This window comes from Geotrypetes seraphini, chromosome 8, assembly GCF_902459505.1.
Source record: "Geotrypetes seraphini chromosome 8, aGeoSer1.1, whole genome shotgun sequence".
Lineage (NCBI taxonomy): Eukaryota > Metazoa > Chordata > Amphibia > Gymnophiona > Dermophiidae > Geotrypetes > Geotrypetes seraphini.
Genome location: NC_047091.1, coordinates 161721179 through 161737724, shown reverse-complemented (window position 1 = coordinate 161737724; position 16546 = coordinate 161721179). Strand labels below are relative to the sequence as shown.

Below are 16546 nucleotides of genomic sequence, written 5' to 3'. Positions count from 1 at the left end.
CTCGCAAATTGGATTCCCTTTATAAAGTAATCCCTATTCCTGGTTTTGATAAACCACAGCTCTCTCATGAGTCTCTTCTTGTAGAATCCACCCTCAAGAAGTCCTTAGGAGCTAGTGTCTATGCCTCTGTCCCTCCTGGCAGAGAGGGTAAAGCCATGGACAAATTCGGTAAGCGACTTTACCAGAATGCGATGCTTGCTAATCGTTCTGGTAACTATGCTTTTCATTTTTCGTTTTATTTAAAGCATCTCCTTACCACCATGGCTTCCTTTGAGCAGTACCTTCCTGTGGGGAATCGTGAGGCTTTCCATCAGTGCTCTTCAGCTCTTTTCCAGCTCAGGAAATTCATGGTAAGGTCTATATATGACACTTTTGAGCTTACATCTAGAGCAACAGCCATTTCTGTAGCCATGCGCCGTTTGGCTTGGCTCAGAGTCTCTGAGCTTGATGTTAATCATCAAGACCGGTTGGCTAATGCCCCATGTTTAGGGGATGAGCTGTTCGGAGATTCTATGGACTCAACGACCCAGAAGCTCTCGGCTCATGAAACCCGCTGGGATACCCTTCTTAAGACCAAGAAGAAACCTCCACCTTCACGGCCATTCAGACAGCAAACGGCCTATCAGCGACGTTTTGTGGCTCGCCCCTTGCAGCCTTCCACTCAGCAACCTAGGAGGCAGCGTCAACAGCAGCGGCAAACACCTAGACCTCAGCAGCAACAACCAGCTAAGCAGCCTCCTCCACAAAAATCGACTCAGCCCTTTTGACTTGATCCTCGAGGGCATAGCCAGCGTTCAACCTTCTCCTCTCCTCCCTCAACCGATAGGAGGACGTCTGTCTTTCTTTCTCAGCCGATGGGAAGTTATCACTTCGGACCAGTGGGTCCTCAACATCATCCGCCACGGCTACTCTCTCAACTTTCACACCCTTCCGGGCCAAAGTCTACCAAAAGAGTCTGCTTTGCACACTCCTCAATCTGCCCTCCTTTGTCAGGAGGTTCAGTCCCTCCTTCTTCTGAACGCCATAGAGGAAGTTCCTCTGGACCAAAGAGGGCAAGGATTTTACTCCCGGTATTTTCTAGTCCCCAAGAAAACAGGAGACCTCAGACCAATTCTAGATCTGCGAGATCTCAACAAATGTTTGGTCAAAGAAAAATTCAAGATGCTATCTCTAGCTACGCTTTATCCTCTCCTCGATCACAACAACTGGCTATGCTCTCTCGATCTCAAAGAGGCCTACACTCACATTCCAATTCATCCGGCCTCCAGACAGTACCTTCGCTTCATGATCAATCACTGTCATTACCAATACAGAGTGCTCCCCTTCGGTCTTGCCTCCTCTCCAAGAGTGTTCACAAAATGTCTGGTAGTGGTGGCAGCGTTTCTCCGCTCCCACCACCTTCAGGTTTTTCCCTACCTGGACGATTGGTTAATCAAGGCCATTTCATCTCAGACTGTTCTTCTGGCCACCAACCAGACCATCTTATTTCTACAATTGCTGGGTTTCGAAATCAATATACCCAAGTCTCACCTTCTGCCTACGCGGAGACTTCAATTCATTGGAGCGGTACTGGACACGGTCCAGATGAGAGCCTTCTTGCCGGACAACCGTCTTCACAACCTCCAATCGCTCTGTCAGCAGGTGCTGTCCCAGCACTCCATTTCTGCAAAGCAGATGATGATTCTCTTGGGTCACATGGCCTCCACAGTTCATGTCACACCCCTGGCACGGCTTCACCTGCGCACTCCTCAATGGACCCTGGCTCTACAGTGGTCTCAAGCGACAGACTCTTGCTCACGACACATATCTGTGACATCGTCTCTTCGTCAGTCTCTGCAATGGTGGTTGATATCCTCAAATCTCTCCAGGGGCCTTCTGTTCCATCTGCCTCCTCATCATCTGGTCATCACCACCGACGCCTCCCCTTATGCATGGGGAGCTCATCTGAACGAGTTCCAAACTCAGGGCCTTTGGACTCCTCAGGAAAAGAAGCATCACATCAATTTCCTGGAACTCAGAGCAATGTTCTATGCCCTCAAGGCCTTCCAACACCTTCTATTTCCTCAAGTCCTTCTAATTTGCACAGACAACCAGGTGGCTATGTACTACATCAACAAGCAAGGGGGAACGGGCTCTCGCCTCTTATGCCAGGAAGCCCAGAGAATCTGGTCTTGGGCATCCTCGCGCCGCTTATTCCTGAAAGCGATTTATATTCAGGGAGAACAGAACTACTTAGCGGACAAGCTCAGCAGAGTTCTCCAACCCCACGAATGGACTCTCGACCCATCGACTCTACAGTCCATCTTTGCACAATGGGGCACTCCTCAGGTGGACCTTTTTGCAGCTCCTCACAATCATCAGTTGCCCCAATTCTGCTCCAGACTTTACTCTCCTCACCGTCTGGCAGCGGATGCGTTTCTTCTGGATTGGTCCAATCTGTTCCTTTATGCTTTCCCTCCTCTGCCTCTCATGCTTCGGACCTTGTTCAAACTAAAGAGGGAACGAGCCACCATGATCCTGATTGCACCACGGTGGCCCAGACAGCATTGGTTCTCCCTTCTACTTCAACTCAGTTCCAGGGATCCATTTCTACTTCCACTGTTTCCATCTCTGCTTACACAAGATCAGGAAACCCTCCTCCATCCCAACCTGCAATCTCTACACCTGACAGCTTGGTATCTCTCGGGCTGACTTCAACTGATTCTTTGTTATCTCAGCCTGTTCGCTCCATCCTGGACGCCTCCAGGAAACCAGCCACTCTACAATGTTACCATCAAAAGTGGACGAGGTTTTCTTCTTGGTGTCTCCTACATCATCATGACCCCAAGTCTCTTGCTGTGGAACCTCTATTGGATTATCTGCTTTCTCTGTCTACTTCTGGTCTCAAGTCTACTTCCATCAGAGTTCATCTCAGTGCCATTACGGCTTTTCATGAGCCAGTCCAGGGGAAACTCCTTTCAGCTCATCCCCTGGTCTCCAGATTCATGCGAGGTCTTTTCAATCTGAAACCACCTCTCAAAGCACCTCCGGTGATCTGGGATCTGAACGTGGTTCTCTCCGCCTTGATGAAGCCTCCATTTGAACCCTTGGCTACTGCCTCTTTCAAGTTTCTCACTTGGAAGGTACTTTTTCTTATTGCTCTCACCTCTGCCAGGAGGGTCAGTGAGCTCCATGCACTAGTTTCTGATCCACCTTTCACTGTCTTTCATCACGACAAGGTGGTTCTACGTACACATCCAAAGTTTCTCCCTAAGGTTGTTTCTGAGTTCCATCTCAACCAATCTATTGTACTACCTGTTTTTTTCCCTAAACCTCACTCTCATTCCGGGGAACAGGCTCTTCATACTTTGGACTGTAAGCGGGCTTTAGCTTACTATTTAGACCGTACTAAGCCCCACAGATCATCTCCCCAACTTTTTTTGTCCTTTGATCCGAATAAATTGGGACGTCCTGTTTCTAAACGTACGCTATCTAATTGGCTTGCTGCGTGCATTTCATTCTGCTATGCTCAGTCCGGACTGACACTGGAAGGTTCTGTCACGGCACATAGAATTAGAGCTATGGCAGCATCTGTAGCTTTCCTCCGTTCCACGCCCATTGAGGAAATCTGCAAAGCTGCTACGTGGTCCTCAGTCCATACTTTTACATCTCATTATTGTCTGGATGCTTTCTCCAGACGGGATGGACATTTCGGCCAATCTGTTTTGCAAAATTTGTTTTCCTAATGGCCAACCTTCCCTCCATCCCTCTTTTTGTTAGCTTAGAGGTCACCCATCAGTCAAGAATATGCTGCCTGCTTGTCCTGGGATAAAGCACAGTTACTTACCGTAACAGGTGTTATCCAGGGACAGCAGGCAGATATTCTTGCGTCCCACCCACCTCCCCGGGTTGGCTTCTTAGCTGGCTTATCTTAACTGAGGGACCGCGCGTCGGGGTCGGGCGGGAAGGCACTCGCGCATGCGCGGTGCGGTCTCTAGAACTTTCCAAGTTCTTAGAGTGCAATCACTCTAAAAGTGTCCGTACCGGGGCTCCGTCGGTGCCGTCACCCATCAGTCAAGAATATCTGCCTGCTGTCCCTGGATAACACCTGTTACGGTAAGTAACTGTGCTTTCTGGCTATCCTGAAAACCTGAGTGGCTGGCGGCTACAAGGACTGAGTTGAGAACCATTGATCTGGCTCATGCTTGTACGTCATTACATCTATATTGTGTATTCATTTTAAATATTCCTGAACACGGCATGACCTGGTGATTACAGCAGAGGGGCTGAGAATCAGCATTTGAATCCCCACTTAGGTCACTGTCACTCCTTTTTGATTTGAGGAAGTCACCTTTCCTGTTTTATTAACTTATAAGCTCTTTGGGGAAATTGCTTATTGTATCTGAATTCCAATATTGCTGAAAGCTGCCTACAGCATCCTTTGGAAAACAGGGTAGAAATGTACCCCTGCCCTCCCTCCAGTCAGCAATTTTAAAGCTGCTGACTGATGTGGCCTGAATCTAATGCAAATTTCAGTGCCAGGTGAATGTCTGGGTGCCAGCGTAGAATATTCAGATCATCTAGAGACCCAGAATGGTGTTGATACAGGCTGATATTTATGTTGTTACATGCAGCGTTAAGCAGGCAAAGCTTGCTTTACTCTGTGCTACCTTTTTTCTTGAAATGTTTCCTGGGTTGAAGGAGAGTAGCCTAGTGGTTAGAACAGTAGGCTACAAACCTGGAAAGCCAGGATTCAAGTCCTAACAGCACACCTTTTGACTTTGAGCAAGTTGTATTTCTCCATTGCCCTGGACACAGACTTCTAATCTAATCTCGTTTACTAACTGGTATTAATCATAAGCACCAGCTCTGTAGGGTTTTCCCAAGCCGAGGCATCACTCCTTCTCCCTCATTGTCTTGATCGTGTGATGCTGGGGTGATTACACCTCCCAATACAACCAGTCTTCAAAGATTTCTTCTTTTTATATTATATTATGTTTCTTTAGCACTCTCCAGACCAGTAGAGGTTAATCTTTACAAATGGGTATATATCCAATCATGACCAGCAGGTGGAGGCTGAAAACAAAACTGTGGGACAGTATATAATATACTCCCTTCTCTATTTACCTCAGTGTTCTTTCAGTCTCCAGCAGATGTTGAGTGATCTGTACCCATCTCCCTTGGTAGGGCTGTTGGAATTTGTTTAGGGGGTTTCTAGTCCCTGTTTTTGGCCGGACAGAGCTTGGGCGGGCCCTGTTTGGGGGTCCGTCCGACCTCGGGGGTGTCAAACCCGGCGGGTCTCGAGCGGGGTCCCTCCCCCCACTTCCTCCACCTCCCCACATTTTTCTAGAGGAGCCTCAGCAGTAAGCCTTGCCCCCTAAATCAAGCAAGGCATATTGCTTCGAGAGCCTGTGGAGTCTGTTCTGTAAAAAAAAAAAAAAAATCCTGAGGTAGTGCCGGTCTGCAGGGTTGCTTCCCTGTCAGTTTAATGTTTTTTACTTTATTTTTTCATCTAACCGGCACTTTGTTTCTAGCTAGGTCGCGTATGGAGCAATTGTGCCCTTCTCCGGGGGAGTGGGACACAATTAGGTCCAGCCGCGAGGCACTCGCGGCCAGACTGAACTCGGTAGTTTGGGCCGGTGAGGTGGTGGAGCTCCGTATGCAGCAGCTGCAGGCGCTCAGAGCTCCCCACCGATGGTGCCTCGCGAGTCGGCTGGGAGCAGTGGGGAAGCCCGGTCTTCCCCAACCGCCCACGGAGGGATTCCCCGAAGGATTCCCTCTCAGCTGATTTTTTGACAGCTGATGCCGACTTGCCTGTTTTAGCGACTGGGACTGTTCAGGCTTCTCAGCCGCTACAGGCTATGGAGGGAGCATTTTTGGCGGGAAAGTCGCCATTTCACAGTCTGGCCCCTCCATTTTGTCTTCCACCTCAGGTGACCTTTCCCCTGTATTGGAAAAACAGGGGCAGGTTTCTGCTGGGTCCCCTGCTGTGGCAGGGAGTCCCTTGGGACCCTCGGGGGGTTTTTCCCCTGATTTCTTTTTTTCTTTGTGCAGAGCCTATTTTCAGGCGGCTGGGGGTCCCGGATGCTCCCAGGGGGTTTCGGGGAGTGGGGTTTCCTCCGCGCTCCCTGCGGCTTTGCCTCTCTCGTCTGTTGTGGCGTCCCCTCCTCCTCCTCCCTTGTCCAAGCGTCCGCGGGTGTCTTGGGACGAGGATTTATGGTCTGAGGAGCATGTCGGTTTGGATGAGGACCTGGACCCTTTTGAGGATTTCCAGGACCCTCTCGAGGGGACAACCGCTGGCGGTGGGTTGTCGGGTTTCCCGTCTCCGGCGAAGAGGCGTCCGTGGTGCGCCTTTTTCAGAGAGATGAGCTACCGGACCTGATTCAACAGGTTTCTTCGGTGTTGCGTTTTGAGGATGCGCCGCCGGAGACTCCGCATGTGGGGGACCCTCTGCTTCGGGGGATCCGTACCGTTTCCCGCTCTTTTCCCATGCATCAGGATATTCGGGATATTGTACTGGAATAGTGGAAAACGCCGGAGGCGCCATTTCGTTTGGTGCGCGTCATGGCTCGTTTGTATCCCATCCCAGAGGGGGATCGGGCTACTTTAACATCGCCAGTCGTAGACGCGGTGGTCTCGGCGATTTCTAAGCGGCATACCGTGCCTGTTGAGGGCGGTTCTACCTTGCGGGACTCTGAGGAGCGCAAGTTGGAGAACATTCTTAAGCAAAATTTTCAGGTCTCTGCCTTTGGGGTCCAGGCGGCTATTTGTGGGGGGCTGGTGGTTCGCGCCGTGTTTCGGTGGGCTGAGCGTGTCCTGGATTGGGAGTCTGATGACTGGTCTTTGGTGGATCAGGAGGTGGCGAAGATTGAGATGGCTGCCTCGTTCCTCTCAGATGCTCTTTATGACTTGGTGCGGATCTCGGCTAAGTCTATGGCCTTTGGCGTGGCCGCGCGGCGTATTTTGTGGCTGCGCGCTTGGTCGGCGGATGCTGCGTCCATAGCTAAGCTTACTAAATTTCCCTTCCGGGGGTCTTTTTTGTTTGGGGAGGAATTAGATAAGTTGCTTCAGACTCTGACGGACTCAAAGGTGCCCTGTCTGCCTGAGGACCGTGCCCGCCCTGCGTCTCGGGGTGGCACTGCCCGGGGGCGTTTGAGGGAGTTTCACAAGTATCGCCCTGGGTGTGGGGCTGCTTCTTTCCCGGCTCCAGGGTTTTCCCGGGGTCAGTTCTTCCAGCGCGTGCAGCCCTTTCGGGGGGGCCCGTCGGGGGATGCAGGGAATCCCTCCGCCGGTTCCCCCGCTTCCCGTCCTGCACAATGATTCCTTGCCGGCGCCCCCTTTGGTTCTGGTGGGGGCCCGGCTGCGCGACTTTTTCCCCAAATGGGCCGAGATCACGTCCGATCAGTGGGTCCTGGAGGTGGTGCGTGACGGTTATGCCCTGGAGTTCGCCCGCTCTTTGCCAGACCTTTTCCTAGCCTCTCCATGTCAGACTCCTTGGAAGACGCAGGCTTTTCGCCAGACCCTTCAGCGCTTGCTAGATCTCAAGGCAGTTGTTCCAGTGCCCCCTCCGGAGTGGGGCACCGGCAGGTACTCCATTTACTATGTGGTGCCCAAGAAGGAGGGGACCTTTCGGCCCATCCTGGATTTGAAGGGGGTCAACAGGGCTCTCAAGATTCCCTCTTTTCGCATGGAAACTCTGCGGTCGGTCATTCTGGCGGTTCAGCCGGGGGAGTTTCTCACTTCTCTCGATCTGACGGAGGCCTACTTGCATGTTCCCATTCGGGCCTTTCATCAGCGCTTCCTTCGCTTTGCGATCTTGGGTCGGCACTATCAGTTCTGTGCGCTTCCCTTAGGTCTGGCCACGGATCCCTGGAAGTTCACCAAGGTGATGGTGGTCGTCGCGGCAGCCTTGCGCTCGGAGGGCATTCTGGTGCACCCCTACCTGGACGACTGGTTGATTCGGGCAAAGTAGTTGCAGGAGAGCTCCCGTGTTACGGCTCGGGTGGTGGAGTTTCTCCGGTCGCTGGGCTGGGTGGTCAACCTTTCCAAGAGTCGGTTGGTCCCGGCTCAGCGTCTGGAGTACCTTGGGGTTCTGTTCGACACCTCCTTGGGGAAGGTCTTCCTTCCAGGGGCCCGGGTGAGCAAATTGCAATCTCAGATTCGCCTGCTTTTGGCGTCCCGGTGTCCTCGGGCGCGAGATTTCCTCCTAGTCTTGGGGTCGATGGTGGCGTCCCTGGATGTGGTGAGGTGGGCGCGGGCCCACATGCGTCCTCTTCATTATGCTCTGCTCCGGAGGTGGTCACCCCAGAGGCACGGTTTGGAGGTTCCTGTCCCCCTGCGAGGCGTGGCGCGCTGCAGTCTGTGTTGGGGGCTCCGGACCCCTCACCTGGTTCAGGGGGTGGGTCTGGATCTCCCACAGTGGACGATGCTCCTTATGGATGCGAATTTCTTCGGTTGGGGGGCTCAGTGTTTGGGTCACTCAGCTCAGGGCACCTGGTCCACGGAGGAGGCCTCCTGGTCGATCAACGTGTTGGAGACCAGAGCGGTCCGTCTGGCGCTGTTAGCTTTCCGCTCCCTTTGGTTGGGCAAGTCAGTCAGAGTCCTGTCGGACAATGCCGCGGCGGTGGCTTATGTCAATCATCAGGGGGGCACCAAGAGCACTCAGGTGGCGCAGGAGGCGGCTCGGCTCATGCTTTGGGCGGAGTCCCATCTTCTGGACCTCTCGGCCTCTCACATAGCCGGGGTAGAAAATGTTCAGGCGGACTTCCTCAGTCGTCACTTCTTGGATCCAGGAGAGTGGTGTCTCGGCTCCGTGGCGTTTCAGTTGATAGTGCAGGCTTGGGGGCAGCCCCTGATGGACCTGATGGCCACGAGTGGCAACGCCAAAGTGCCCCGCTTCTTCAGTCATCGCAGGGACAGTCTGGCCGAGGGTCTGGATGCTCTGGTCCAACCGTGGCCAACGGAGGGGCTGTTGTATGTGTTCCCTCCTTGGCCATTGGTGGGCAGAGTACTTCTTCGCATTGTTCACCATCCGGGTCTGGTGGTTCTGGTGGCTCCGGATTGGCCTCGACGTCCGTGGTATGTGGATCTGGTGAGGCATCTGGTGGCGGATCCTCTTCCTCTGCCTCTCTTGGACGAACTTCTGACGCAGGGTCCCATTCCCATGTTCGACCCGTCTCTCTTCTGTCTTACGGCTTGGCTCTTGAAAGGGGTCGCCTTAGTAAGAAGGGATATTCAGATAAGGTGATCTCTACGCTTTTGGGGTCCCGGATGCTTTCTACCTCTCGGGCTTATGTGCGGGTTTGGCGTCTCTTTGAGGGGTGGTGCCAGCGCGGGGAGTGGTCTCTTTTCACGCTTCCCTGCCTACCATTCTAGAGTTCTTGCAGGATGGCCTGGATAGAGGTCTGGCTTGGTCTTCTCTCCGGGTTCAACTTGCGGCCCTGTCGGCTTTTCGAGGGTTGGTGACAGGTCAGCGTTTGTCAGCCATTCCTGAGGTGATTAGCTTTTTGCGGGCGGCCAAGTTGCTCAGGCCTCCCCTATGGCTCTCTGTTCCCTCTTGGGATCTCAATCTGGTTCTCTCTGTTTTGGTGCGCCCGCCTTTCGAGCCGTTGGATGGCTGTTCTTTGAAGGACCTTACTCTGAAGGCGGTCTTTTTGGTGGCCATTACTTCCGTTAGGCGTGTTTCTGAGCTACAGGCTTTCTCTTGTAGGGCTCCCTTCTTGGAGTTTTCTAGGGAGCGGGTTGTCTTGCGGCCTGTTCCTTCCTTTCTGCCGAAAGTAGTTTCTCCTTTTCATGTCAATCAATCGGTGGTCCTCCCAGTCTTGGGTAGTCGGGAGGGCTCTTCTGAGCAACGGCAGCTGCGCAAGTTGGATGTTGGTCGGGTCCTTCGCTCTTATGTGCAGCGGACCCAGGAAGTCCGGAAATCCGATCATCTCTTTGTCCTTCTGGAGGGTCCTCGTCGGGGGGCTGGCGCTTCTAAGGCTACTATTGCGCACTGGATCAAGGAGACGATTGCTTCCGCTTATCTTCTGAGACAGAAGCCTGTTCCGGAGTTTCTCAAGGCTCATTCCACTCGGGGTCAGGCAGCTTCTTGGGCTGAGTCGTCGCTCGTGCCTCCAGTGGATATTTGTAAGGCTGCGGTTTGGTCCTCCTTGTATTCCTTTGTTAGACATTATCGGGTAGATGTTCAGGCGCGTCGGGACGCGGTGTTTGGTGAGTGTGTTCTGGTATCGACCCTGCGGGGGTCCCGCCCGTGAGAGGGACTGCTTTGGTACGTCCCATTTGTAAAGATTAACCTCTACTGGTCTGGAGAGTGCTAAAGAAGGAGAAATTAGGTTCTTACCTGCTAATTTACTTTCTTTTAGCTTCTCCAGACCAGTAGAGGTCCCCACCCTGTCTGTTGTTGTTATTGTTGTGTTGTTGGGGCTGTTTCGCGGGCAGTTTTTGTTTTTTGCTGCGGGTTCTAGTATTTTTCTAGGGCCGGGGAGAATTAAAGAACAGCGGATGTGGCTCGGCTTGCTTAGCTGGCGAGCTGTGGGGACATTTTCCTTCGGGTATTTCTCCTCTGCATTTTCCAACAGCATTTGGGTATGTTAGTTGTTACTCCTGTTCGGAGTATTGTTTTCTTTCGGTTTTCCAGTTCTTGGTTCTGCTTGGCTATTCGGCAGACTGAGGTAAATAGAGAAGGGAGTATATTATATACTGTCCCACAGTTTTGTTTTCAGACTCCACCTGCTGGTCATGATTGGATATATACCCATTTGTAAAGATTAACCTCTACTGGTCTGGAGAAGCTAAAAGAAAGTAAATTAGCAGGTAAGAACCTAATTTCTCCATATTTTCTATATTCATGATCCTCAGAGGGCCACAACCTCCCATTTGGTATTTGTGAAGCTTATCACAATCGCCCGATCGTCATAGGATCAAATGTTATGTAAATTTTATCTTTTTTCTTTGCAGATTTTCAATTTAGATTAATCTTAGAAATACTTATCTTGATCAATATAATAGTTATGTGGGAGCGCCTCTACCAACACGCACATGTTTCAAAAATTTTTCGTCAGGGTTGAGGCTTCCACTTTTAATCTAAAAAATAAAAAAAATTAATAAGCTATTGTAACCTCTAAGAACAAAAATATCAGTTATTTAATTTAAATACTTATAATGAATTTTATAAATTTTTCCAAAATATTATATTACCACATCTGTTAAATCTGTATCAATACCAATTAAAGAATGGAAAAATTTCTGGTACTATGGCAGAATCGATAATTATAGTCTTACCAAAACCAAACAAAGATCCTACTCTGGTATCAAATTACAGGCCTATTTCATTATTGAATGTAGATAATAAATTAATGGCTAAAGTATTAGCATTAAGATTGGCAAAAGCTCTCCCTTTCATTATTGATGTACATCAAACAGGATTTATTGCTAAAAGACACTCATCAAATAATACTAGATTAGCATTCCACTCATTAAATTTAGCAAAAAATATAAATGATCCAGCTTTTTTAATATCTTTAGATGCAGAAAAAGCTTTTGACAGAGTGGAATGGAATTTTATATACCAAGCTTTACAATGGTTTGGTATAGGATCCGGTTTTATTAAAATGATTCAGACATTGTATAGCTCTCCTGGAGCAAGATTACATATTAATAATAATTTATCAAATAGATTTAACTTGCATAGGGGAGTTAGACAAGGATGCCCTCTGTCTCCTTTACTTTTTGATATTGTCCTAGAACCTTTATTAATTGCAATAAACAAAACTAAGGAGATAGAGGGATTATCATTTACCAGTTTTGAATTTAAATTATCTGCATATGCAGATGATATATTATTATATTTAAGAAAACCGGAAACTACTATTCCATGTATACTAAATTTAATAGAAAAATATGGTACTTTTTCTGGATATAAAATTAATTGGAATAAATCTGAAATTCTCCCAATAAATGTTCATTGTACCAAAGGATTATTTGACCCATATTCATTTATTTGGAAAGAGGATGGTATAAAATACTTAGGAATTATGATCAAAAATACAATAGAAGACACAGTCAAAGAGAATGAAAAACTTTTATTAAAAAAAATAACAGAAATGTGTGAGCAATGGAATCCATTACATCTTTCTTGGTGGGGAAGAATTCAAACAATTAAAATGATGATATTGCCTGTGGTTTGTTACCAAATGAGTATGATTCCAATATTTTTTCAGGGGTCATTTTATAAAAAACTTAATAATATTCTTACAAAATTTGTTTGGTGTGGGAAAAGACCAAGAATCGCTTTAGTATCATTACAAAGACCAATTATGGAAGGGGGGGTAAATTTTCCAAATTTTTATAGGTATCATCAAGCCTATATTTTAAGACAGGGTATGTATTGGATCCTCCCAGACCTTTTAGAAAATGTACCAGATTGGCTGTATTTAGAATGGCGGCTCCTGTTCCCTTTATATCCAGAACAATTAATAACTATAAAAATGCCTAAAAGATACAAAGACCACAGAATTTTATTTGACACTTGGAAAACATTGAGATATATCAGTAATCTATCACCAGAACCTATTGCTAAATCTCTAAATCAATCAATATGGATAAACTCCAGGATCAGAATTGGCGGATATAAAATCGTCTGGAAACAATGGATAAATGCAGGAATAAGAACATTGAATGATGTCATATCAGAAAGTTCACTGCTTAGTTTTTCACAATTGCAAAACAAATTTGGTTTAAATAAAACACAATATTTTAAATGGATGCAATTGAAGCAGGCCATTCAGGTAGGGTTCCCTGAATGGAAAAATCTAAATAATCAATATAGCCTACAGGTTCTATGTTTCCAGACGGATTTTTTGGGTCACCAAGCCGCAAAATGGTACAAATTGATATATGGATTTTTAAATAAAAAAAAGAAAACAGGTCTTAGAGATATTTGGAGTATTGAGATTGGTCAGAAAATTTCTGAATCTCAATGGCCAAGATTTTGGTCCTGGAGATTAAGATCTACAAGGTCAGCATCTATGAATCAAACATGGTTGTTCTTATTACATAGAGTGTTCTGGACCCCAACGCGCCTGCAAAAAATAGATAGTACTAGATCTAATAGATGCTGGCATTGTAAATTAGAAATAGGGACGTTAGATCATTTAATCTTTTTCTGTCCCTATGTAAACGCTTTTTGGAATTCAATATGGCCCCAAATTAATAAATTACTAGAAAATCATGTAGGACTCTCATATGACACCATACTATTTGGCACTGCAATGAGAACTATGAGTCCGATTTCAGCAAATAATAATAAGCTATTAATGATACTAACAGGAGTCGCCATGCAACAAATTACTCAAAATTGGAAAGATTACACCAAATTAAATTACACATTCTGGTGGAATTCTGTTTGTCATATTTATAAAATGGAAAAAATAATAGCTTTACAACAGGGAAATCTTCTTAATTTTAATAAAATTTGGCAACCATTGACAAATTATTCTAATGATTAAGTTCTTAGCACAAGGATAAATAATATATACATGAATGGGGTGGGCTTTGAATAATTAATGAAATATATTATATAAAAAGGGATTGGGATTTATATTATACATATTATTGTATAAGTGTTATCATATTATATTTTCAACATGATGTATTATTAATGATAATATTTAAGATATGTAATAATTTATTGTATATTATATTTCTCAAATAATGTAAGAATGGAAAACTTATAAATAAAAATTTAAAAAAAAAAAAAAAAAAAAAAAAAATACTTATAATGCTTATGATATCTAACCAGGGTCCAGCTCTCATTTAAACGTACTAACGTGCTTCAAGATTGCTGCTCCTCTCCATAGAATAACATGGTAGAATAGCGTCTTGTCGTCAGGTCTGGTTTTAAATACAAACTAAACCGGAACTGATTTCAAAGAGGAAACGGGAAATACCCGAAGGGCAGATGAGAATACTTCAAAAACATTCATAAATTATATAAATATATGAATTAAAGACTTCATAAAAACACCTAATTTTGGACTGCTTATTAAGTTATTTTCTAATTATTTTCAAATTTCCATTAAACTACTTACAAACTACTTTTAAATTATAGACATCCAATCGATTTCCTCATTCAGGCCATTTGGGACTAGAGTTTTAAGAAAATAAATCCATTTTTGCTCTTTTACATTTAAAGCTTTTTTATAGTTACACCAGCATTGACTCGGGTCCTCAATCTTCCCTGGGATGGAAACAGAAAGTTGCATCGGAGGAGGGTGGGGCATGTCCTAGGGAAGACCGAAGCCCCGAGTCAACACTGGTGTAATCACTGGCATTGTGCAATCAAGGCAAAGAGTAAGTTAGAAAGACTGGGGGGGAAAGGGAGAAGGTGAAGGTTTGCACTTGTGGGAGAGAGGAAGGTGCTGGACCTAGGTAATGAAAAATTTGCTCTACTGGATAAGGGAGGGAGGGAGAAAGAGATGTGTACTGGACCCAGGAATGAGAAATACTTCTGGGAGGAGGGGAGGGATAGATGGTAAGAGGTGCTGGATCTTTGAGGGAGAGGAATAGATGCTGGACCACTGGGGGAGGAGAAACTGGATTGAAAAGGGGAAGAGATAATAAACTGAGGCTTGGTGGGAAAAAATTATTTTATTCTGAATTTAAGAGTTATGCATTTCCAAAAGCTGAGATAGTCTATCTCTGATAGTTTCTATTTCTCTTTTATTGCTGCATATGTAGTCTGACATTTTTAAGTTTTCCTGTTCAGTTTTTTGCCTTCATGTTTCTATTACTGAACTGAGGTCCTTTGGTCACACACTTCAAAACACAAGACAGACACTCTACAAATGTGTAAAACAAGATGCGGTATTCTGTGAACATGTAGTGTCTGTAGTCCTGTAAATGTGGTATAAATGGGCTGGGAGAAGGATGGTAAATTCCGGTGATGAGTTGGGTTTGGGGATGAAGCAAAACTGGTGGGACTCGCAGTGCTATCCCTAACATCTCTCTTACCTCAAGTCTTACCTGTATGTACACCACCTGCTGGCCAGGACAGGAGACGAGAGGGATTTGTCCTGTCCCAGCCTATTAGAGGCCTGCATCAAGTTGGGAAGGGGAGTCGGGTGATGACACAAATATAGGACGAGACCTCCATTTTGGCCCAAAAATCTCATCCTATATTCGAGCATATATGGTAATAAATGAGTCACTTAGGTTTAGAGCCCTGTAGAAACAGGGAAATACTGTATTTGAATATAAATGTGCTCAAGCTACACATGAAGAAATGTGGTTTAAAGCAAAAAAAAAAATCTCTAGATTGGCATGGATGCTATAACAACCAGCACTGCTTTATCCCAGGACAAGCAGGCAGCATATTCCCATGCGCGGTATGGGCAGTCATAAAACTTCTAAGAAGTTCGTGATAATACACTTTTGCACTGTCCATACCAGGCTCCGTGGCTGATGTCACCATCTGTGAGACTATCTGCCTGCTGTCCCTGGATAACACCTGTTACAGGTAAGTAACTGTGCTATTTTGAATTTCAAATGGCAAAAGCCAGCGAAACCTGGATTTTATTCTTTTCAAACTGCTAGTCCTGTTTTAAGATGTAGATTTTGATATTTTAAAAATGCATATTAAATTTTGACAGGCAAATCATGCTTGAAGACGGAATTACAGTTTTCTGATTACTACTGTCTGCTTGCTGCTCATGTGCTCCTCGATCTGTGGCTAGAAACTGGTAAGCTCCTTTTAATGTAACACAATTTTATTGATGACTATATAACACAGTGTAACAAACTATTATTGAATTAGACAATATATGCCTGTTGTCATCTGCATTTTGGAAATATTCCCCCCAACCCTTCCACCCCCAGAAGACACAATAACAATGATGACTGTGAACAGGACAATAATAAAGAAATAGTTTAGTCAACATAGTGCACAAATTGTAACCTACCCCCTCCTCCCTCCCCCTCTAATTGTCAACTATCCTTATTCCTTATCACCTCCACCCCTCTCCCAAACCCAGCAAGTGACCTACAAGGTGTTGTGCAAATAGACAAAAAAAAGGTGTATATATTAATGAAACGCAACTCATAATAACTCATTGAGTAACAAACTACGCCCCCTCGGGGTGAGCCAGGCAATGTTAACAATTCCATATTTTCAGAAATTGACTTCTGGATACCAGATTTTTTTTTTTTTTTTTTTTTGGGGGGGGGGCATTTCTCACCTCCCAAGAGGTAAGCTGGTGGAACTGATTGCACCATCGCTAGTAATCGGGTACTGCTGGACTTGTCCAACACTGAAGTATATGGGACTAATACTATGCCAGGGTACACCTGGCGGGGCCTCCGCGTGTGCGGATCGCCAGACTTGATGGACCTAGGGTCTGTTCCGGAGATGGCACTTCTTATGTTCTTATATAGTTTACCTGCCACCAAACAGAGCTTCCGACATGACATAACTGTGAGACACTGTCCATAGGTCGGAAAGCTGATACATCCCAACGCCATCTTGTATGCTGTACCCGCAAAAGGTCTGTCCAGGAATTCCGTTTTATAT

At 46.4% G+C, this 16546-nt stretch overlaps 1 protein-coding gene across 4 annotated transcripts in view; it reads left to right on the top strand.

The window, feature by feature from the left end:
- The window catches only part of NAA25 (N-alpha-acetyltransferase 25, NatB auxiliary subunit), a 209941-nt gene that overhangs the window by 103415 nt on the left and 89980 nt on the right, over positions 1-16546 (top strand). For all 4 annotated transcript variants that reach the window (XM_033956518.1, XM_033956515.1, XM_033956517.1 and 1 more), the window contains exon 13: positions 15630-15719. In XM_033956518.1, the coding sequence (XP_033812409.1) occupies positions 15630-15719 (90 nt within the window). The remainder of the gene's footprint in view (positions 1-15629; positions 15720-16546) is intronic.